Genomic DNA, 24,804 nt, shown 5'->3' with positions numbered 1-24,804 from the left:
AGCCGCTTGCATAAATTTCGTGCATTGGGTCTCTAGTTATGTATAACAGGATATTGTAAAAATTAAGTTACAAAATTTTTATTAAAACGTTTCTTATAAACCGTTATATTGGCTGGGCCACAAAAATATTCGCTGTGGGCTGCATGCGACCTGCGGGCTACAAGTTTGACATGCTTGCCCTAGAACATCAAAATATAGGAGATATAAATACTTCAAATAATTATTTTTAAAAGTTGCAAAAGGGCTGCACCTCCCAAGCCCTTCCCCCTCGTCCCTCTGAGATGTGGATGGCAGGCCTGCTGTGTGGACCAGACCCCTTGGCCATGGAAGAGACGGTGAATAGAAGCCCCTCCTCACTCCCTGCCCCACTCACCTTTGTGGACCTGGGGGCTTCTTTGGGGCTGCTTACCCCACACACCAAAATGTCCAGCTTCAGCCTGTACCGTTATGACTAAAAGCTTCTGTTAATGGCTCCCATGCTCTGTGCTGGACCCCGTGCGAAAGCAGGGCAGTACAAGAGAAGACCTGACAAAAGCCTGAGGTTTTCACTGTGGGGACATAGGGTCAGCCAACTCGAAGCTTGAACTAGGGATTTTGTGTCAGAAGGGGAGGCCTGTGGAGGAGAAGCCCTGGTCTTCTAGGTTGGTTCTCAAAGACAAGAAACTGTCTGTGATTGTGGAGGTACAGTTTTTCTAAACAAAATACATTGGAAGGGAGTTTTACACCCTGAAAATAGGTCACTCTCTCCCTTTAAAATGGGAGGTGGCACCCCCTGATTCCTGTGCCAGAGGGCTAGAAGTTTCTCTGTGGATATATTTTTAAAGTATTTTTATCTCCTCTTAAAGTTTATCATCACAGGCATTCCTTTTCCCTGTTCGTTCTCCACAGAGAAACTTCTAGCCCTCTGGCACAGGACTTGTATGCATGCATATAAGCCAAACCAATGGACACGGACAACAGGGGGATGAGAGCATGAGTGTGTGTGTGTGGGGGGGAGGTTGGGGGTTAATAGGAAATGAGGACACATTTGTAATACCTTAACCAATAAAGAAATTAAAAAAATATGATAAACTCGGGGGGTGTTTATCCATTAAACAAACCAACAGGATGTTTTCCAACGAAGAGGAGTCGTCATGGTTGGAAGGTGCACTGCCTCGGGGTGGCTGGATCGCTCTGGGGACGGGCTAGTGGTCACTGTCCACTCCCCTCCTGGGAGAGGCGGAGCTCCGGCCAGCCTGGGTTTGCTGGCAGGAGCTGGGTGCAGGGAACCGGGGTCCTGGGCTGCTTTTCTCCACGTGGATGCACTGTGTTGTATGAACCCAAATGTAGTTGTTGCATAAACAGAACAGTGCTCTTAATAGGTTTGTTTTTATTTTTCCTTCGTGAAATTATTTTAAAAATTACAGAATTATATTCCTTGTAACCAGTTAACACAGTGGAGATAGTAAAGAACACGCGAGTGTCCCCTCACACTCCCGAGGTAGCCATGTGACCGCCTCGTGCCCTTTCAGGGCAGCTTCCCCTGCTCGTCTACACACGTGGATGGACTTTTGAAGTGCTGCTTGCTGTTATGGAAATGCGGACAGATTTCACGCCCTATTCCCTGCCTGTGTTTCTTACTTACTAAGTCATGGACATCCCACCAGGCCATGTTGAGTCTGTGCGTTTAAACTAGTGACTTAGATTTGCATAATGTGAATGTACCATCATGTCTAGCATGTTCATATTGTCTTCGTTCTTTTTTAAAAAATATTTTAGCCCTGACCGGTTTGGCTCAGTGGATAGAGCATCAGCCTGCAGACTGAAGGGTCCCAGGTTCGATTTCGGTCAAGGGCATGTATCTTGGTTGCGGGCACATCCCCAGTAGGGGGTGTGCAGGAGGCAGCTGATCGATGTTTCTAACTTTCCCTCTCCCTTCCTCTCTGTAAAAAAAAACCAAAACAAAATATATTTTAAAATATTTTAAATTGATTTTAGAGAAAGAGAAAGGGAGAAGGAAAGAGAGAGTGAAACACTGATGTGAGAAACATTGATTGGTTGCCTCTTGTAAGAACTGGGGACCCAACCCACAACCTGGGTATGTGCTCTGACTGGGAATTGAACCGGCAACCTTTCCGTGCACGGTGATGATGCTCCAACCAACTGAGCCACCCTGGCCAGGGCACCTTGCCTTCATTTTTTAACTCTCTTCTGTAAGAGTAGGTTTATTCCTTTTCTCATTCTTGATTTTATTGATCTTTTAAAAGATCAGTGTTTGTTCACTGTGTCCTTTTTTTTGTTTTGTTATTTCCCCTCTGTTTCATTAATTTCGTATTTCCTTTTATGAAGTCCCAGGATTTGGCCTTAGATAGTCTGGCTCCACGGTCCGTGCTCCTAACCACATGCTCTCTCACGCATCCCCAAGGGCCTTTTCTTTTTCCTGTTACTGGCCTCCTGGGGGCTACACAGTGTTTCCAGGTGCGAACCTGCAAGAGGGCAGTGTTTACTGCGTGGCCCGCTTCCTGTGAGCACACGTTGTTCTCCTGCTGGAACAGGAAGCACTCGGTTTGGAAGCTCCAAATGCAGATGGTCACGTTCAAGTTGGGGCATCCCCCTCTGTATGTCAGAGACAACGGATGCCCGGGAAGGAGATGCCCACACAGATGATCATCATGACCACATGGTTATCAATTGTTTTTTAATCTCTGACACAATTGACCATGAAGAGTCCTGTTGACCTGCCCAAATACTGATGAACTAGCACCATTATCCCCATCACACTCTTGGTATTTAGTCAAGCGTAAGTTTGAGTTTTGAGGTGAATGCAGGAAACAAAGATCTATCTCTATCTATCTATCTATCTATCTATCTATCTATCTATCTATCTATCTTTCTTTCTATCATCACATTTCATCTGTCTCCCTCTCAGAGCTGATTGCATTTCCCCCACATTGACTGGGCTCCCTCCCCCTTTACCCAAATATAGAGGAAATGCCTAATTTAAATTTGGGGGAGATTGACAACGTTGGTACGTCTAGTGAACCAATCTCAGTGAACAGCAGGGCCTCTTTGTGAGCTCCCCTCAAATGCAGAAATTGTATGACCTTCTGGCTTTTATATAAAAGGCTGGAACTTAACTGCTCCTGCTTTCCAAGGTACTTTTCATAAAGTAAACATATTACAAAGTGTTTATTGAATGCTTGCAACGTACTTAGCAAATGCAGGGGGTTTTAAGAGGTGCAATCAGCATATTTGTTTTTTAAGATGTTTGCATTCTTGGTGGTGGCAGAGGAGAAAACTTATATGCACTAAATAACAGAATATGGCCAGAGAATTAACTGCATGGCACCGGTAGTCAGCATCATATTTATCCAGAAAAAGGGGGTACGTGAAGGCTTCGTGGAAGAGGAGGAACCCGATGGAGGCCCGAGTAGAATGCATTCCCTCTGAGAACAGCCGAGCCGAGCTGTGGTGACCCGCCTCCTGGGGGCTGGTGAGGGAGGAAGCTGACGAGAAAAGGAGGCTGAGGAATTATGGAAAGTGAGGCTGGTGTTATTTTCAAATATTTACTTAAGATCTTGTTTCAAATCTTTTTTAAAAGGTAAAATCATGACTCTTAGGAAAATATAAAGTAAACATATATGAAAGATTTTATCTAACTCAGTTAATGGAGGAGCCAGTAAGTTGCTAAAGAGCAGTTGAGATGCTAGGTATGGGTCCTAGATGGATACAGACCAAGTCCATAAATTAACAGTTGGGCAACTTCATAAATAAATGTAAGGGTAAGATTGCTGGGCTAGACACAAGATGGATTAGTGCAGTGGTTCTCCACCTTCCTAATGTCACGACCCTTTAATACAGTTCCTCATGTTGTGGTGACCCCCAACCATAAAATTATTTTTGTTGCTACTTCATAACTGTAATTTTGCTACTGTTATGAATCGTAATATAAATATCTGATATGCAGGATGTATTTTCATTGTTACAAATTGAACATAATTAAAGCATAGTGATTAATCACAAAAACAATATGTAATTATGTATGTGTTTTCTGATGGCCTTAGGTGACCCCTGTGAAAGGGTCATTCCACCCCCAAAGGGGTCGCGACCCACAGGTTGAGAACCGCTGGATTAGTGTATTACAGAACAGCAAACCCTAATCTTTTGGGTTATTTGTCCCACTGGGAAGAAGTTATTTGCATCTCTGCTGGGGGAAAAATCTATATGTTAACATGTAACCACTAATTCTGGGACATTTAATATATTTAATCAATAGCAAACAGTGAGTAGAACTCTAAATACATTCACTGAGGTGGTCCTTGGGTAGCCTTTGTTCTATGTGACATTGAAAAGATGTGTGGCTTACGTTTTTTCTTATTTCCAAGTTTTAGATACTTTTTAAAAATAATAGTGACTCGCCGAAACCGGTTTGGCTCAGTGGATACAGCGTCGGCTTGCGGACTGAAGGGTCCCGGGTTCGATCCCGGTCAAGGGCATGTACCTGGGTTGCAGGCATATCCCCAGTGGGGGATGTGCAGGAGGCAGCTGATTGATGTTTCTCTCTCATCGATGTTTCTAACTATCTCTCTCCCTTCCTCTCTGTAAAAAATCAATAAAATATATTTAAAAAAAAAATAATAGTGACTACAAAAAAATGGAGAAAAACTGGGGTTTGCTTCCGTGCCCTCCCAGGCTCTGAGATGGCACCCCCTGTGTGTTTTTGGTCTCTGATTAGTTCCTGAATACCTCAGACAGAGAAACCCAAAGACTCTGGGCCCAGAATCCCACCCTCTTCCCCTGATCTGTTCATGTGAGTTAGCGCTGGCCATCCGCTAGCTCTAGGCTTGGGTGGGTATTCATCCTCCCCTCTGGATGATGGTAGAGAGGTGATGGGAAGAAATGGGGCTGAGGCAGGGTTCCTGGGTGGGACGGCTCGTTCAGCTCCATGCTGGATCCCATGTCCCATGCTGACGGGGGTGAGTGGGGTCCTTAGGGCCGGGCAGCTCTGGCCCGTGTCTCTGGGTGCTTCTCTCTCTGGCTGACTCTTCCTACCTAGAACTGCCTGTCAGTGTGTTGCAGGTGCCATGTACATCACCGGCTTCGCTGAATCCATCTCAGATTTGCTGAGCCTCAGGAACATCTGGGCCGTGCGAGGCATTTCAGTTGCGGTGCTTCTGGCCTTGCTGGGCATTAACCTAGCAGGTGTCAAATGGATCATCCGCCTGCAGCTGCTGCTGCTGCTGCTGCTGGCCGTGTCCACCCTGGACTTCGTGGTGGGCTCTTTCACACACCTGGACCCAGGTAAGCTTGGGAGGTCAGACGCTGGCCTTACAGCGTCTGCACCGCTTTCTTGAAGTTCACCCCCCATATGCTCTACCTACCAGTGTGTGCTGTTCTGGGCAGGTGAGTAGGTATGTCTTGGTGCAGAGGCTACACTTAGTGTAGCTTCAGAAAGGCCCTCCTCACATAGACATTTTCACTTAGAACATTTTCCATGTTTCTTTTTATTTTCTTTCTATTAGAAGAACCCAGAAAATTTAGGTAAGATGATAACATTGAGCTGGATAGATAAACATCAAATTCATGATGGTGATTAAGGGAGTAGGCAAGAAATAGAGCTGGACATAGGGAAGAAAATGGACTAACTTTTTTTTTTATCTGTCATATTTAAAAAATTATTTAAAAGGACTTGATGCAAACATAAAAAATGTTAATTGTCATTTTTTGGGAGATGGAGGCAGATATAGGTTTGATTATCTACAATTTTGTTTATTAAATTTTTTTTCAAAGTAAATATATAAATCTATTAACTAAGTTTAAAGACAGAAAATAAACAGGCAGGAATACTCTGAAATGGTGTCAGGTACTGAAAATCAATGGATCACTGCTCTAACTTGGGTTTCCTCAGGTCGGCAACTCTAATCCTCAACCCTTATGCTTTGAGTGAGAAGGTCTTACCCCGAGTGTCCATAACTTTGTAATGCTGTGATTTGAGTTGGTTTGGCAGCAAAAGTCTTTTTGTCCAGAGTGCAAAGCTCTTCCCAGGATGCAGCAGAGAGGGTTAACTGACTGATAGTTCACACTCCGGGGACTCTGTCTGTATATGGTAGTAGTGACTAGGTACCTGCATTGGAATATGAACAGGAAAGGGAGATACGGCCACCAGCTGTGTTAAAAAAGGAAAAGGAAAAGAAAGAGAAAAAGGAAAACTGGTCCACAGCACAATTGCCTCCAATGGTAGTGGTGATGGCAGCTGCAATTGACTGAGCAGTTTTGTGCCAGGCCTTTTGTTAGCATCTCAAATGTAATTCTTCCCACAACCTCATGAGGGAACAGTTATACCCATTTTACAGATGAGGAAGTCAGAGCTCAGAGATTATAAAATTCACTAGTGACCTGGTGCACGGAATTTGTGCACATTAAAAGGGAATTAATTAGAGGAAATATTTTAATGTTGCTATTTGCCCTTTCTCTATAATAGAAGTGTCAGAGATAAAAGAAAATTAGTAAAATGTATATGAAAATCTTCCTCCTGTCAGAGTCTGGGGCACGCCATGGGAACCAGAGGCAAGTCCCTGCCCACCCATGTGTGCCTTGAAATCACGCGAGACCCAGACCCGGCCGGCCGTGCCTGGGCTAGATCCAGACCTGGCCAGCCCCACCCCTGTCAAACCATGCCGGGTGGGGGGTGCGGCCTCAGGTCCCCTGGCCTGGCGCCGGGGTGAGGGGCATAACCTCAGGTCCTCTGGCCCAGCACCAGGGCGGGAGGCACGGCCTGAGGTCCCCTGTCAAGCCCCACCAGGCGGGGGGGGGGGGGGGTACAGCCTCAGGTCCCCTGCCCTGGCCCAGCACCACACAGCCTCAGGTCCTTGCTGATTGCTTGTTAAGGCTCATTACGGGAACTCAGCCTCCAGTGTGGGCGCAGCCATCTTGTGTTATGGAATCCCTGCCTCTGCTGGGGGCACAACCATCTTGACTGTTATGGTGTGATGGTCAATTTGCATATTCCATCTTTATTAGGTAAGATGGTACTGCATGACAGAGCTGGGAATGAACCAGATCTACGGGGTTCTAAAGCTGAGCTGTTCCCTGAGTGGGAAGCGGGGCCTGTCTTCATACTACTGGCTGTCTTTTTATGATAGCAGCTCTGCTTTCCCCCCTCAGGCTGCTCCTGACATGTATTCTATACAGGCTTGTCTTTCATAAAAATGCTGGTTGAATAAAGGTCAGAATTTAGTTGGTGCGACACACTGATCTGGCCGTATCGTTTCTTCATACATTAAAATTCTTCTTTTGGAAAATAGTCACTGCCCTGAGCTCCCTGAGTTCCCCTACCTGGCATCCTGGTCCCTCCCCCAGGGCCTCCAGAGTCCCCATGACCCAGCACGTACAGAGGGGCCCCAAGACCCACTCTAAGGCCAAGGGACAATGTGGTGTCCAGACAGAGCCTGGCCTGGCAGCTTGCTCAGTATTTGGAGCATCGCCAGGGGAGGGAAGGGGCGGTTGTTTTTCCTGGCCTTGCACTCCTGTAGAGACAAGCCACAACCTGAGGGAGACCTGCTGCCGCTTGGCCATCAAACTGTCCATGAAAGAGCGAGAATATTATCTGATTCCTGGGTGCTTCTCCCTCCATCTGTATGGTTGCTGGAAGGAGGTCATTAGTTAAATTGCAGGGAGTTGCTCTGGCCTCTTTGAAACCTCACTAGACTGATGTATTTTCCTTCTTCTTGATTAGAACTTTTCTTGGCTGCTCGTCTAAGTTACTCCAAATATTTCTTCTTCCTTCTGGTCAGTACATTAGCAGGGTGCAGTGTGAAATGAAATTTATTTTCGATCATTCCCATAGCAACTGCCCCCTCTATAATCTGTTTTTGGTATCACCGATGTTTTATATGGGGATACTTTTTTTGCGGGTAAAAAAATCCAAACTAAAACTAGATCATAAACCTTCTGAATGGATTTAGCAGAATGACTTAAACTCCTTAAAAAAAAAAAAAGATATACCAGTATACATAGACATTTGAAGAAAGACTGGAAGAAAGACTGGAAGGAACTATGCCTATGTGTTAACAGCGATTGTCTTTCTGCGGAGATTATGGGTAGCTAATATATTTTACTTCTATTTTTCCTTCAGTTGATTAGTACTCCTGGCCTTGTACCACCCTGTAGAGACAAGCCATAGCCATATTCCATTATATAGCTGTACCACAGAGATAGAAACATCAATGATGAGAATCACTGGTGGGCTGCCTCCTGCACTCCCCCCATCCCCTTTACTGGGGATCAAGCCTGAAACCTGGGTATGTGCCCTGACCCAGAATCAAAGCATAACCTCCTGGTTCATAGGCTGATGCTCAACCACTGAGCCATGCCAGCCAGGCTATAATTTTTCTTTTGTGTTGTCTTACTTTTTAATGATTTGATTTAACATAAAACAAATACTGATTTAGTTTTTATTAACACTAGAAAATGTTTGTCATATATGTTGAAAAATTTTTCCTGTCATTTATTCTTTTAAAGTTAATTTTTATATGTAATTAAAATAATACACATGCCAAAACCAGTTTGGCTCAGTGGATAGAGCGTCGGCCTGTGGACTGAAAGGTCCCGGGTTCGATTCCGGTCAAGGGCATGTACCTGGGTTGCGGGCACATCCCCAGTAGGAGATGTGCAGGAGGCAGCTGATCGATGTTTCTCTCTCATCGATGTTTCTAACTCTCTATCTCTCTCCCTTCCTCTCTGTAAAAAAATCAATAAAATATATTAAAAAAAATAATACACATACATGAAAATGTTCAGTTTTGAGCTAAATTGTGTACTCTGATTGCTTTCTTTTGTATACCTTTCAAAAGGTATTAATGTTAGCTTTTCCTGAAATTAAGCTTACTCCATATGTTAGTTTCCCAGGGCTGCCTTAACAAATAACCACAAACTTGGTGGCTTCAAGCAACAGAAATATATTCCCTCACAGTCTCAGAGCCCAGAATTCTGCGATCAAGGTGTAGGCAGGGCTTCACTCCCTCCAGGGGCTCGAGCGGAGGATCCTTCCTAGCCTCTTCCGGCGTCTGGTGGCTCCAGCCATTCCTTGGCTTGTGGCCGCATCCCTGCAATTCCTGCCTCTGTCTTCACATGGCCTTCTCCTCCTCTTGTCTCTCCTCCTGTGTATCTTCCAAGGACAACTTACATTTGGGAATAGGTGCAACTAGGATGATCCAGGGTGACCTCATCTCAAAATCCTTAACTTAATTGCATCTGCAAATGAGGTCATATCTACCGCTTCTCATGGTTAGGATGCAGACACACCTCTTGGGGCCACTATTCAACTCACTACGGCCTATTTTTTTGTTGTTGTTTGCTTTCTTTCTTTTTTTTTTAATATTTTTATTGATTTCAGAGAGGAAGGGAGAGGGAAAGAGAGATAGAAACATCAATGATGAGAGAGAATCATCGATCGGCTGCCTCTTGTACATCCCACACTGGGGATCGAGCCTGCAACCTGGGCATATGCTCTGACCAGGAATCAAACCGATCTCCTGGTTCATTCAGTTGGCATTCAACCACTGAGCCACGCTGGCTGGGCTTTATTTTCTAGGTTTTTGCCATTATTTTAAAGAAATTCTTTATTGAGCTTTCTACTTATAGGCATTTTTTCCAGTGCTCCTTATGTTATGCCTTCTCTTGGAGACTCCTGTTCACATTCCTCCTGGATGGACCCTCTCCAGCCTGGATCACAGCTCCCGTGCGGGGATGTGCCTTCTCTGCTCCCAGCTGTTGGTCCCGATCGTCTGGATGCCAAACCATCCTCTTTTGTCTGTCATGGAAAATGTCACTTCTCCATTTTCGCATGTGAATGGTCGGAGATAAAAGTCTAGGCTGAAAATAGGTTTCCCTTAGAATTTTGAAGTCATTGTTGCTCTACCTTTTAGCGTTCACTGGCACCCAGCGGTTTGGCCCTATTCTGATTTCTGCTTTTGATGGGTAGCTCTTTCTTCTCAAAATGCTTACGATCTTTCCTTTACCCTTGAGGTTCTAAAATTTCATAATGGAAATTTTTATTCACTGGCCTGGGCACTTTTAATCTTGAAGTTTCAATTATTCCTTTGACAATTGCTTCTCCTTTGTTTTCTAGGGTTTTAAATTTTGTATTATTTTCTTGAATTCTGACTAATTGGATGTTGGAGCTCCTGATCTAAACTTCCTGTTATTATTTGTTCTAATCTTCTCACTCCTATAGTTTATCTCTTTTCCCCCTTCCCTATTTTATGGGCGAGTTCCTCAACTTCTAGCCTTTTTGGTGAATGTTTTTGTTTTGGCGATCAATAATTTCCAAGAGCTCTTTATTGCTGTCCGAGTATTAATTTTAAAATCACATCCTTGCCGAAACCGGTTTGGCTCAGTGGATAGAGCGTCAGCCTGCGGACTGAGAGGTCCCGGGTTCGATTCCGGTCAAGGGCATGTACCTGGGTTGCGGGCACATCCCCGGTGGGGGATGTGCAAGAGGCAGCTGATCGATGTTTCTCTCTCATCGATGTTTCTAACTCTCTCTATCTCTCTCCCTTCCTCTCTGTGAAAAATCAATAAAATATATTTAAAAAAAAAAATAAAAAATAAAAAATAAAAAATAAAAAATAAAATCACATCCTGATTTCGCTACATGGGTATAATAGCTTCTTTTGACTCTTTCAGGCTATACATTATAGGGGGTTTATTTTCTTTTATCATTTCCCTCTGCTTTTTATATGGTCTGTTTTTTTTCCAGGTTCCTTTGTTTCTGTTATCTGGTTTTGTTTTCTGTGTTAATTCCTGCAAACCTTCTCCATGTGTCTGACAGTCCCTGGTCATTCATTCATTGTCAGTGAGGAGGCACCGAATGGCTGATGGGATGTTCTGTGCAGAGGGGCGGCCGCTGTGGCCGGAGGGCGTCGCTGGGGGTGATCCTGTGGCAAACTGGGCTGTTTTGTGCGGGTCCATCCTCTGATGCAGTGTGTGTTCTGCAGAGGATTCCCCAGTCCCCTGCCAGGGGCTTGTCCGGCTGCCACAGTTCTGGGGGCAGGTGGAGTTGGGGAGAGGGGCTGAGGGTTGCACAGCCAGGGTGCGGACTTTCGTGCAGTCTTATGTTTTTCACCTGCGACCTCCTTCCCTTGCTCAAGTCACTACATCATATCTCTCATTTCACCTCCAAACTTCCCATCACAGTGGGTCTTACTGCCCACCTCCATTTCCTCACTCCCCATTAGCCTGCAGGCAGGCAGCTCGGCCCTCTTCCTGCTGGGGTCCAACCCCAGCGGGTCCAGGGGTCCCCAAAGGTGTGGATGGAGTCGGCGAAGAAGGAAGGACACGGAGACAGTGTTCAGTTGATCAGCAGCCTAGCCAGGATCTCTAGCCAGGATCTCCAGCCAAGTTCTGGTCTGGCTCTCCAGCAAAGTTCTGGTTCGGATCTCCAGCCAGGTTCTGTGTCCATGTTCTCTTGCTAGGTTCTCCAGGTTCTCCAGCCAGGTTCTGTAGCCATGTTCCCTCGCTAGGTTCTCCAGCCAGGTTCTGTCCAGGTTCTCCAGCCAGGTTCAGTCACCAGGTTCTAGTCAGGTTCTCTTGCCAATTTCTGTAGTCAGGTTCAGTCCAGGATCTTTTGCCATGTTCTCTCCAGCGAAGTTCTTCTGTCTCTAGAGAACGTTCTGTGTAGGTTCTGTGCCTAGGTTCCGTCTCTCTTCGTTCTGTCTTCTGAGTTCTGTCTGTTGCTGTCTTGTTACATCTGTATTTATACCAGTTGATTCAATCCTATCAATCTCTATTACAAAGGTTAGGGCGTTTCTTATCTCCATTCCAGGGAGTAAAGATTATGTAGCTTAAGCATGATTGTTCATAGTTAAAGTGATTAATTACCCACCTGGCACTTAGTTGAGGGGTTTTATTCCCTCCCTAACTTCAGGGGAAGATCCCTACCTGGGGAAACAACCTTTCTCAGAGAGGAGACCTTGGTTAAAACACAGTGCCAAGAAGGTGAGCAAACATATTAAGAACAGTATGCCATATATGCCAGGTCCCTAGAAACAGCAAGCATGGACCGGCTCCCGGCAAATTCCCCCTTTTTTATTTTTTAAAATCAGGCATTAAAAAGAAAAACCCCAAATGCTCTCTTGTATCCATTTTAAGAGTAGGATTGGCGCTTTCCACTATTACCTGAGTCCTGATCTATCACCCCAGGGAGAGCTTGCCAATCCTGCACTTTCCTGGGGTGGAAAGGCTGCAGTGGGGTTAAGGATAAGGCTCCTTGGGCCTACCTTCTCCCATGCCTTTACATTTACCTTTCCTTCCTCAGAAAAGCATGGACATGCTTCTTGTATAAAACGTTCTGTCTGACTGGGAGTAACCTTAATTCCTCTGCTAGCAAGCATATGTGTTAAAAGATCAATCCAGAGTCTTATTTCTTTAGACTCAGTATGGCACATCTTCTTAATCTAAAGATCAATACAGAGTCTTCTTTTTTTGGACTCAGTATGGCACATCTTCTCAATCTAAGTTCTGTACTATCCACCTTCTTACCCTACATATCCTCTATAGGGGGGTCTGCAGTACCCTGGTGGAGTCCTATCCGTCCCGAGTGTGGGGGTTTTCAATGGGGGGGGGCTTACCTAGGGGAATCCTGTTCCAGGGGTTCCCAAAGGTGTGGACGGAGTCGGCGAAGACTATCCACCCTCTTCCTACGGTGGAGTCCTATCCATCCCGAGAGTGGGGCGCTTACCTAGGGGTCCCTGTTTGGGCGCCATATGCCGGAGTCCAACCCCAGCAGGTCCAGGGGTCCCCAAAGGTGTGGATGGAGTCGGCGAAGAAGGAATGACACGGAGACAGCGTTCAGTTGATCAGCAGCCTAGCCAGGATCTCTAGCCAGGATCTCCAGCCAAGTTCTGGTCTGGCTCTCCAGCAAAGTTCTGGTTCGGATCTCCAGCCAGGTTCTGTGTCCATGTTCTCTTGCTAGGTTCTCCAGGTTCTCCAGCCAGGTTCTGTAGCCATGTTCCCTCGCTAGGTTCTCCAGCCAGGTTCTGTCCAGGTTCTCCAGCCAGGTTCAGTCACCAGGTTCTAGTCAGGTTCTCTTGCCAATTTCTGTAGTCAGGTTCAGTCCAGGATCTTTTGCCATGTTCTCTCCAGCGAAGTTCTTCTGTCTCTAGAGAACGTTCTGTGTAGGTTCTGTGCCTAGGTTCCGTCTCTCTTCGTTCTGTCTTCTGAGTTCTGTCTGTTGCTGTCTTGTTACATCTGTATTTATACCAGTTGATTCAATCCTATCAATCTCTATTACAAAGGTTAGGGCGTTTCTTATCTCCATTCCAGGGAGTAAAGATTATGTAGCTTAAGCATGATTGTTCGTAGTTAAAGTGATTAATTACCCGCCTGGCACTTAGTTAAGGGGTTTTATTCCCTCCCTAACTTCAGGGGAAGATCCCTACCTGGGGAAACAACCTTTCTCAGAGAGGAGACCTTGGTTAAAACACAGTGCCAAGAAGGTGAGCAAACATATTAAGAACAGTATGCCATATATGCCAGGTCCCTAGAAACAGCAAGCATGGACCGGCTCCCGGCATCTTCCTTTCCCCACCTCCTGTCCGGCCTCTTCCAAAATAAGCATCATTGTGCGAGGCTCTGCGGAGACACGGCGCTCCATCACCGTGGAAAGCTAAATAGCATGACAGCTTAACTTAAACAAGGCGCTCTCCAGCATTTGTTCGGCTCCAAGCTTCTAAAATGTCATTTTGGGGAGATTATATTTTCATTTATGTAAGCCGAGTGTCATGCCAAAATGATTTCATTGCCATAGAAGTCAGGCAAAGATAGAGAAAATATATTTTAGAACATAAGGTGGCATGTGGCACATTTTAATCCTATGTGCTGCGTTTCAGAATGGAATTGTGTACCTCCAAGCTTAACTTCCTGGTTATGTAGGAAGGCTGTTGCCGAGCATGGCTCTGCCGCACCCTCCACTCCAGAGCCCGCACTGCACCCTCCACTGTGCCTGGCTGCTGCTCGGCCGCAGCCCGGAGCTCAGTGGACCGTGAGCAGCAGGGCCAGACACAGCTTCACTCATGCTGAGTTCAGCCGGTAGCAGCTGGTTCTGCTCAGTGAAAACTAGCTTGTTCACTTTATTTTCTTTTTAAAAAAATATATTCTAAGAGGGGTCTTGTGATGGGCTGTAAGAAGGCCAAGGCCACTGCTTAGAGCTCCCGAAGGAGTGGGTCACGCATGCCTGACCGCTCCCTGCTGAGGTTGCTCTATCCAAGGTCCCACTGACCCCTTGCTCTCCAAATCTAGAACCTTTGCTCATTTATATTCCTGACCCCTTTGGCACAGTTGCCCATTTTGCAGTCCATTCAGGCTGCTCTAACGAAGTACTACAGGCTACGTGGCTGATAAATGACAGATGTATTTCTCACCGTTCTGAAGGCTGGAAGTACAAGACCAAGGCACTGGGGGGTTTGGTGTCTCGTGAGATCCCCTTCTTCCTTCCCAGGCAGCTGTCCTCCTAGGGCAGAGGGGGGGGGCATCTCTTTGGGTCCCCATGTTTAAGGCACTCGCCCACTTCAAGAAGACTCCACCCTCATGACCTCATCCACCTCCCAAAGGCCCACCTCCTAATACCATTGCATTGGATTAGGTTTCAATGTGTGAATGTTAGGGAGACACAAATACTCATTCCATAGCAATCCCCTATGCGGACTTGAAGCAGTCTCTTCCTGTTTCTTCTAGGACCCAGCACTGTCTTGGCTCTCTTCTTAGTCCTCCTGTCCCCTCATGTGTGCAGGGGGACCGCAGGCTCAGCCATCTGCTGCCGATGCTCTTCTCTGGCTCCTTCCTCAGAGCTGCCTTCCCGCACACGGCTGCCCCCCCACACGGCTGCTCCCCCACACGGCTGCTCCCCCACACGGCTGCTCCCCCACATTGCTGCTCTCCCACATGGCTTCTGGGTGCTCTCCTCAGCCTCACCAGCTTTCTTTTTTTTAAAAAAACAAAGAAACATATTTACTGATTTCAGAGAGGAAGGGAGAGAGAGAGATAGAAATGTCAATGATGAGAGAGTATCATTGATCAGTTGCCTCCTGCATGCCCCCTACTGAGGATCAAGTCCACAACCTGACCATGTGCCCTTGACCAGAATCGAGCCTGGGACCTTCCAGTCCACAGTCCAACACTCTATCCACTGACCCAAACCAGCTGGGGCTTACCAGCTTTCTTTCTTTTTTTTCTTTTCTTTTTTTAAAATCTATTTTTATTGATTTCAGAGAGGAAGGGAGAGGGAGAGAGAGATAGAAACATCAATGATGAGAATCAGTGATTGGCTGCCTCCTGCATGCCCCCTACTGTGTATCAAGCCTGCAACCGGGTATGTGCCCTCGACTGGAATCAAACCCAGGATCCTTCAGTCCCCAGGCTGATGCTCTATCCATTAAGGCAAACCAGCTAGAGCTGACCGGCTTTCTTGAACTGAACTCCCATGCCACCAGCTCCTATGGGATGTCTGAGCATCACCTTGAATTAAAGCCAAGCAAAGCTGAAATCAATTTCTTCCTCCTTCCTTTTATTTACCTTCTCCTCCTCACTGTTCCCAACACCCTGCCCTCCCCCTGAAAAAACACACACGGATAAGCAAATAATTAACTTATCTTCTGAATGTCCATAGCATTTGGGCAAGCCTGGAGAGCTTGGAGTTAACTTTTATTTCTTTGTCTAGTTAAATCCTCCTATTCTTTCAATCCCGCAGCTCTCACCTTAGATCAGCAGATGTCATTGCCTTTTTTAAAATATATTTTTACTAGAGGCCTCGTGCTTTTCTCTGGTGGGGTTCCTCGGCCTGGCCTGTGGGGATTGGGCCAAAACTGGCTCTCCGACATCCCTTGAGGGGTCCTGCATTGCAAGAGGGCGCAGGCCAGTCCGAGGAACTCCACCAGTGCATGATTGGGGCCGGGGAGGGATTGTGAGAGGGCTCCAGGGCGTGTCTGGCCCGTCTTGCTCAGTCCTGTCTTGCTTAGTCCTGATTGGGGCTGGCTGGGAAGGGACCGCAGGAAGTTGGCTGGCCAGGGTGGGACCACGGGAGGGATCCAGGGCCTGTCCGGCCCATCTCACTCAGTCCTGATTGGCCGGACCCTAACAGCAAGCTAACCTACTGGGTGGAGCACCTGCCCTCTGGTGGTCAGTGTGCATCATAGCGACTGGTTGAACGGTCAAACTGTCGGGCACTTAGCATATTAGGCTTTTATTATATAGGATTGATTTCAGAGAGGAAGGGAGAGAGAAATAGAACATCAGTGATGAGAGAGATTCATTGATCAACTGCCTCCTGCATGCCCTACAGGGGATCAAGGCCACAAACCAGGCATGTGCTCTGACTGGGGATTGAACTGTGACCTCCTGATTCGTAGGTTGACGCTCAACCACTGAGCCATGCCAGCCAGGCCAGATGTCATTTCTTATGTGGGCCGCCTAGATGGCGTCCCAAACTAAATGTATCCTTCCAGGGTCTTCCCTCCGGTTGACTCCACCATTCTCCTATGGACAACCAACCCCTCCTATACACCAAAGCCAGATTACTTCTCTTAAAGTAGTGTGTGTAAGACAAAATCGAAACGCAATAGGTTTTCATTCGGTAAGCTTCATGGTTGATCCCTACATTACTCATTTGGTTATATTTCCAGTTTCACACCTTTCTGAACCCTCTTCTTCTTCCCGTTTGTACTCGCTGGTCTATAAATGCCTATGAATGCAGCTCGGCTTCTATTTCTGGAATTCTTGTCCCCACACCCCGTCTACCCTGTTCTCACTCATAGAAGAAATGGTGAGTGGGAATTTCACATGCAGACATGGACTGAAACCCAGGCTCCTCTGTGGCCTTGAGCCAGGTTAGATGTTCTGGGTCTCCGCTTTCTCATCAGTGAAAATGAGGATAAAAATATCTACATCTCCAGTTTGCATCCCTGCCTACCTCCGTGCGGCAGCCAGGCCCGTGGAGGTGCTCCAGCCCCAGGGACATTACTGAGGGCAGGTGATTCTCTGGCTCCTCATTAAAAGTTTTAAAAAGGTACTGATGAAATATTTCAAATACACAGGAAATAATATAACAGGTACTCATCTATCCCTCCCTCCAATTTTAATGGGTAATATTTTGCCAGTTTTGCCTCAGATCACTTTAAAAAATAAAACAAATATGGCATTACTGACACAATTTAAGCTGCACTTTCATCCACCTTCTCTTCTCCCCCAGGCGGCTACTGTCCTGTGGCTGCTGTACTCTTATTTTTGTAGCAGATATAGATGGCCACCGTTGGGCTCTACTATTGTGTAGGGTTTGAAATTTTTACATACATTGCATTATGCTGCATGGTCCGAGAACAGGTTAAACGGGGCCCGTTGAGAAACACTGAGATGGTGGATGGATGAGTTAATTTACAATTTGCTTTTCTCACCCAACGTGTTTTTTGAGGTTTATCTATGTTATGACATGCCGTGCCATTTCATTCATTTTAATGGCGCCGTGTCGCGGGAGACCCAGGCAAGTAGACAGTTGCTAAGTGGTGACTAGGACGGTGATAGGGGTTTATACAGGGCACCTAAGGGCTCCCAGGGGGGCTCTGAATCCAGCCTGAGCCTCCCGCGGAGGCTGCCTCTGAGCGGGTGTTAAGGGAACACGGGACTTAGCCAGGGGAGAAGGAAGCCTGTCCTGCAGCGAGGGCAGTGCATGCTGTGCTGGGGCCACTGAGGGCGCCTGCGCGGGGGGAGCACGCAGAGCCAGCTCACGGGAGGCCTTGTCTGCCACACGGAGGGGCTTGGGCTCTGCCTTCGGGGCAGTCGGAGCTGTGACATCAGTTTTATATTTTAGAAAACTTGCTCTGCCCACAGCATGGGAAATCAATGGCTTGAGACAGGGGTGAAGGCTGGGGGCAGGAGGCTTATTTGAGAGGCTGTTGTGGAAATCCAGGAAAGCAGTGTTGATGCAGTGCCTCTGGGGATGGGCAGGACGGGGATCAGAGATGAGGCGGAGGGAAGAGGCAGGGCCCACAGGAGGCTGCTGGCCGGTGGCGTCGTGCACTGGGACCCGGGAGGAATAGGAGGGTGTGAGCAGAGCCCAAGTGGAGATGACCAGTAGGCAGCTGGACGTGCTGGCCCAGAGCTCCGAGGCGCGGTCAGGGCTGGAGGTGAGGCTGTGCGCTGGGTGGGGTGGGGAAGAGGCCAGGAGGGGCTGAAGGTGTTCCTGGAGAGTGTGCCGATTTAATGGCCGACAGAGCCCGCGTTTACTAAGGTGGGATTGAATTCACCGGGAGGGGAATTTTTCACTGTTCTGTATTTTAGAAAAACGAAAACGAGACAGCCACTCCGACAAAATCCCAAATATACAAAGTGGGTGAGCTCAGGAGGAATATTCTAACCCAAGAAGGCACCCCCGACCTCCCCCGCGATCTGTGCCCCGTTCCATCTGGACAAATCCTCTGTCTGGGACTTGAAGGTGGCTGCCCCTGTGGATGCTGAGGGCAGGGCTGGGGTCTTCCTGGTGCACACAGCACCTGAAATGCAGGGGCTGTGGGAATGTCTGTGCAGGGGGGGACACTCTGAGTGAGAGATGGGGTCCCACCACAGCCTCTCTGCACAGCAGGTGAAGATGGCTTGACTGCAGACACCCCGACTCTGGAACATCTTCACTCCTGAGGTGAAGATGGCACCCAGCTGCCACTGCCGCGAAGTAGCACCACCTTCCCAGCCAGGCCTCTTCCGGAACCTTCCTTGCGCACTCCCTCTCCCCTATGGTGGAGGGAGGGACTCCAGGCCGAGGTGGGCCAGGTCTGCCCGGAGGCCTGCAGTGCCCGGGATGGCCTCTGTGTGGAGTCCTGATTCTGGCTGTTTGTTTTCTGGCCGCTCAGAACCCAGCCTTGTCCCAGGGCAGTTTGCTCAGCCTCTCCTCTCTGCCCGAGGAGGTGCTCGGAGGAAACATGGCTCCTGTGTGGACAGGTTTGTGGCGACCCAGCATTTGCCTTTTACGTATGAGTGTGGAGCAGGTGGTACCAGATAGCAAGGCTTCCACACACACCCACTCAAGCGACCCTGTCACATGGCCCTATCAGGGAGGGGACAGGTCGTTTTCTCCATCTCACAGATGCAGGAATGGAGGCCAGAGGTGGAGTAACTTCTGGGCGCCCAGGCCTCGGTACCAGCCCCTCCTGATCCAGCAGAGGGGAGCAGTGTCTTCTCAGAGCAGCTGATGAACACTTTACTGGGAGCCCCAGCCTCTCCTCCCAGCCCATCGTTTGGGGCTCTCACCCTGCCTGCACCTTAGAGGCACCGGAATCCGGGGTCCCTCCCCACCCACGGCAGTCAGCCCCTGACCTGTCCTCAGGCAGGGGTTAGAATCAGGGGTGGGCAAACTTTTTGACTCGAGGGCCACAATGGGTTCTTAAACTGGACCAGAGGGCCGGAACAAAAGCTTGGATGGAGTGTTTGTGTGAACTAATATAAATTCAAAGTAAACATCATTACATAAAAGGGTACGGTCTTTTTTTTCAATAGTTTTATTCATTTCAAATGGGCCGCATCCGGCCCGCGGGCCGTCGTTTGCCCACGGCTGCGTGAGATCCTTTGCAGGCCCCACTCACCTAGGCCTCTGCTCCACGCCGACAGGCTCAGCAGAGTCGGAACCAGGCGTGGTGATGCCAAGCGCCTCCCGTGCAGGCTGGCAGCGCCAGGCAGCTCAGGGCAGGGGCTGGGGCTCTCCAGTGACTCCCCAAGGTCAGGACTGGCTCCTCCTCCCCTGCTTTTCCACTCAGCCAGTCCCAGCTGAGGCCACGCGCCACAAAACCTGCTTCTTCCTGCGCATGGACGTACGCAGAGAAGCAGTGACGACTCCAACTCCGTGTCCGGCACTTGACAGGTGTTAGTCTATCTTACCCTGGGGTACAGGTGGGGAGATTATTCCCATTTTACAGACAAGGAAGTGGAAGTGGAAGCTTATGCGACTTTCCTGGGATTGCATAGGAAGTGGCTCAGCCAGATGTGAGTCCAGAGCGCTATTTCCTGGTACTTCAGGCACAACTGGCCCCGGCAGGCCCTTGGGGGATGGCGGTGGAGTCCTCCTCCACCGAGCAGCCTCACTGCTCTGCTCCTGCGGATCAAGGGAAGAACCCGCGGGTCTCTGCTGGGCCCTCTCCTGCCTGGTGGGCGCTAGGGAGGTCGGGAGCCAGAACCAGGTGCCGAGTGTCTAAAACACGGCTTTCTAACGCCATCGGCAATGGTGGCCGCAGACAAGCTCAGTGGGCGGGGGCCAATTCAAGTCCCAAGGCAGGCAGGGCATCGTCAGGATCGAGGTCACTCCCTGCGCAGCCAGACGCTTGCTGCTGGGTCCTCGGGAGCCACCCCCTCCCAGGAGAGCAGAGAGGTGGCCTGTGCACAGGGGGTCCCTTTTACGGACCCTGCGGAGGCGAGCCAGGCTGCTCAGCCGTCGGCTTTCCACATTGCTGGCCTCGGCAGCTTGGCCCCGGTATGGGTGAGAATTCCTGCCCCTTTCTGAGGTGGTTGCTTGGGAAGCGGTGTGACCTCAGAAATGTAGAAGGACTACAGGGCTCTGGTTGGGGCAGCAGACCCTCCGTGGGAATTTGCAGCCGCATAAAAGGGAAGGGAAGCAGCGAGGAGCATTTCAAGCTCTTTTAGACTTTGCCTGTCTTCTTTTTCTCTCTGCCCACCCCTTTCTGACTCCCTTTCCCTTCCTATTTTCTGGTTTCCTCCTCTGATCTCTTTCCCTTTTCCCCTCCACCTCTACCCATGGTCGCACCCTTGGAATGAACGATTGTGTGGGGGTTTCTGACTCAGACTGGGGCCCTCATTGCGGCCCCAACCCCTCTTTGTAAAGCAGATTTTGCCAATGTGGGTCTAAGTGAGGTACTGTCTAATTAAAGTTTCCTTGTAGGCTGTTACTGAGCAGACTTTTGGAGGGTCCAGAAGTGAGCAGCATTGGCCAGCCTGCCAGTGATATGCTCTTGGGGCCAGAAAGTGGGCCTGAGTTTGGAAGCCCTTGCATGTGCTAAGGGAGCGGGGAGACTCGGGAGATGGGCCTGGGGCTGGATGATCGACCGCCCGTCCCCTACTCAGGCCCGCCACTGGTTTTGTCATGACATGATCTCAGGGACCTGGCTGGTGGGATCAGGGGCTGGCATTGCAGAGAGGTGGTTCCACTGGGAGCTCTGGGGGAGTCCAAGGTGCCAGGGTGGCCCTCCAAGGGGCCTGTCAGCACAACACAAGGGTCCTAGAGACAGGGACATATCTCAGTCCCCTGTGTGTCTCCAGCTCCAGCCCAGGGCTTTCTATCTGTAAGTGCTGGAGATGTTTGTTGAGTGAATGAGTGAAGAATGAATCGAACAGGTTGCAGGAAGTACAAGGGAAAGGCTCTGGAACGTAACCGGAGGGGTGGGAAGCCCCAGCCCCTTCATTTCTTATCTCCGTCGCCGGGGAGATGGATACCACCCAGGCTGCCCTTCAGAGAGGCGCCAACCTTCCTGTTTTGGCGAGGGGCTCAGGTATTCTGTCTGCACAGGCTGCAGCTGGCAGGGAGACCACAATGCCTGTGTGGAGGGCCGGGCCCAGGGCGGGGGCAGGTTGCAAGTTCAGACTGTCTTGGGAAGAAGGAAGGAAGGAAGGGTTGCAGCCGAGAAGAAAATGTGGCTTTGAAAGGTTTCCTCCTGGGTTTTCTGTCTGCAAGGCGTGGAGACGTGTAGGGAGGCATTAGACAGTGGACGAAAGAGTGGGGACGAATCACTGGTAAAATCAGTCAGGTCTTACCTGCAGCAGGTCAGCAAGGGTAGTTTTGTCTGGGAATGATGCCACAGCCTCTTGAAATAACAGCTCTGTGTCCCTTAGAACCTTTTTCTTTCCTTCTCTCTCTTTTTTTTTTTTTGGAAAAGCACATGTGCTTTGTATTACACAGCTCCACTTCTCCACTGAGCATGTGTGTCCAGATGGCTGGGACAGGAGTCTCCTGACTCGTTCTTTCCAACAGCAGGTTTGCAAGGAAGAGCAGGGATCTGGTGATGTCGGCCAGAAATCCCTGCAGGTCAGCTGGAAGCTGGTCAGGGGTTTGCTGATGTGAAACATGCATGGACAGACACACACAGCAGATGAGTCAAAGAGCAAAACCAACTTGACCTCGAACAAAACCTCCCTTTGCTTCTGTACCCTACGCCAAGCAAGGCAAATCGAGGGGTATGGGAATGTGGATCCCTATTTGCTAAAACAGACGATTGTTTCTCACGCGGCCTTTCCAGTTATAGCTCATAGGATTGCGGTGACCTCATTTTTGACCAATGGCCAATGCCTTAAACTGTCTGGTGGAATAATCTATTGACTGGGCACCTGCCAATTGTCTGCAGTAGGAACTAGTTTAGGCATATGTTTTAAAAAGTGATAACATTGTTACAGGCCCTGCCTGGACATGGGATGGGAGCCTGAGCAGGTCAGTGCTAGCACTGAAGTCAGTGTTGGATCATAGGTTGTGTTTTCAGAGGACTCACTGCCCCCTGACTGACCTCCCCTCCTCCCCCCTGCACTCATTATGTGGTATTTAAGGGCAAACCAACATGCAGTAGAATCCCACAGCTTAGGAGAGTTGAATCTGGCTGATGTGCCTGATCCTGTAGGTGAGGAAACTTAGGCACAGAGAGGTTGAGTGGCCTTTGCTGGGTCACACAGAGCCACGATTGGAACCTAGTCCCCCAACTCCCAATCCAGTGCTGTTGGCCCTGTACCCCAGTGTGGTGTGGAGTCCTGAGTGATATGTTTACAGTGAGTCATTGCTCACACCAGTGTGCGGGCTCTACTTTGAGGGGGCCTCTTGTGGAGCTGTTTGGTGATGGAGGTAGCTTTCCTGTTTGACAGCCCACCTGCGAGCTCAGTTAGCCACACTTAGGGAGCCATGTTCCAAGACTGGGCGTGAAAGTCTTAGACAAGTTGTTACAAACACTACCTGCTTCATCCAAACTCACACCTGAATGCAGTGGTTGATTGAAGGATGACAACAGTTGTGGAACACCAGCAGGAGAAGGGCCGACCACAGCAAGGCCTGACACTCATGGACCTTTTGATGGGAATAAATTGTTTTATAGAAAGACTAGATGCCCGGCGCATGAAATTCAAGCGTGGGTACAGCCTGTGATCAGGGCCATTTTCCCCAGCTGCCTGCAGCCAGCCCGCCCACCCCCTCCCACCCCCCTGATTCCCCGTTCGCCATCAGGTGATCAGAGCCTGCTGGCTGGGGGGAGGAACCAAGAGGTTGACTGTTCCACCCGCTCACAGGCCCCATCCCCCGCTGCCACCCACCCCAGTTCCCCGTTTGCCATCGGGGAAAGGGATCAAAAGGTGATCAGTGCGCCTCATAGTGACTGATCGAGCAGTCATTCTGCTTGTTCCACCGTTAGGGTCAATTTGCATATTACCCTTTTATTATATAGGATAGTTGCCATGCATAGTAAGACAGTTGCTTATTTATAGTAACTAGAGGCCCGGTGCACAAATTCATGCACCAGTGGGGTCCCTCGGCCTGGCCTGCAGGATCGGACTGAAATCAGCTCTCCAACATCCTCCAAGAGGTCCCAGATTGTGAGAGGGCACAGACCAGGCTGAGGGACCCCACCGGTGCATGATCAGGGCTGGGGAGGAATGCAAAAGGTTGGCCAGCTGGGGAGGGGCCACGGGAGGGCTCCAGGGCATGTCTGGCCCGTCTTACTCAGTCCCAATCAGCCAGACCCCAGCAGCAAGCTAACCTACCAGTTGGAGTGTATGCCCCCTAGTGGTCAATGCATGTCACAGCAAGTGGTTGAGCGGCTTTAGCATATCATTAGCATATTATGCTCTGATTGGTTGAATGGCCGACCAGTTGACCAGACACTTAACATATTAGGCTTTTATTATATAGGATAATAATAACCTTTTTGAGCACTTAGTATATGTCAGGAATTGTTTTATGTGCTTTTTACGTGTATTAATTTATTTACTCTTTAAAATAAGAGGTAGGTACTATGATTATGCCCATGTTACGAATGAGGGAACTGAGGTAGTGAGAGATAAGTACCTTGCCTAAGGTTGCACTGTTAGTAGACTTGAGGATCAAATCCAGATAGTGTGGCTCCAGAGCCCAATCTCTTAACCATTATATTATATGCCTTTGGAGAATCTTATGATCTTAGACTTAGGCCTAAGCCTGAAATGGAGAACTTCTGATACTTGACTTAACCTAATTTGGTTTCCATATCTATTTTTAAGACATGACATAATTTGTGCCTGAAGTTGTGAAATACAAAGAAGATTCTCAAAGTCTTTATAGAAAGTATACCCAAATCTTTACAAAATGGAGATATTACATCAAAAAGATAAACAATTATGAAATATAACACTTTGCAGAGAAAGAACATGGGTGGGGTGTTTACCCCTAAATAAGGAAGGAAAAAATAGTGCTTTCAACATTTATATTAGAATTAATTTCTTATATTATTTTATTGTAAAACATATCTCACATGTAGAAGAGTATATAGATCATATCTACTGGTTCAAGAATAGCAAAATGTCATCTAGGTACCCAAGTCAAGAAATAAAAGATGTTGCTCCTCCCCAAGTGCATCTCTCTCCTTCCTCCTCAGGAGTAATCATCTGAAAGGTCTCTGCCTTTCTCAGCGTTGTAATGTGCATCAGGTACTAGATGTCTGGAGGAATGCACTGGAAGAGTGAGCCGCTCTGTATTTCTACCTCTAAGTTCATCATTGCCTATCTCTAGTCCTCAGAAGTAGGTCAAAACAGAATTCTTGCATGGGGTGAAGC

The 24,804-nt window shown here is 48.4% G+C and overlaps 1 protein-coding gene across 1 annotated transcript in view; it reads left to right on the top strand.

The window, feature by feature from the left end:
- SLC12A8 (solute carrier family 12 member 8) overlaps nucleotides 1-24,804 on the top strand; it is a 146,347-nt gene that overhangs the window by 39,334 nt on the left and 82,209 nt on the right. The window contains exon 4 of the mRNA XM_036352933.1: nucleotides 5,049-5,280. Within this exon, the coding sequence (XP_036208826.1) occupies nucleotides 5,049-5,280 (232 nt within the window). The remainder of the gene's footprint in view (nucleotides 1-5,048; nucleotides 5,281-24,804) is intronic.

The sequence above is a fragment of the Myotis myotis genome, unplaced genomic scaffold (genome assembly GCF_014108235.1).
Source record: "Myotis myotis isolate mMyoMyo1 unplaced genomic scaffold, mMyoMyo1.p scaffold_m19_p_2, whole genome shotgun sequence".
NCBI lineage: Eukaryota > Metazoa > Chordata > Mammalia > Chiroptera > Vespertilionidae > Myotis > Myotis myotis.
The sequence above is the reverse complement of the archived record's forward strand: the minus strand, read 5'-3'. Positions and strand labels throughout refer to the sequence as shown.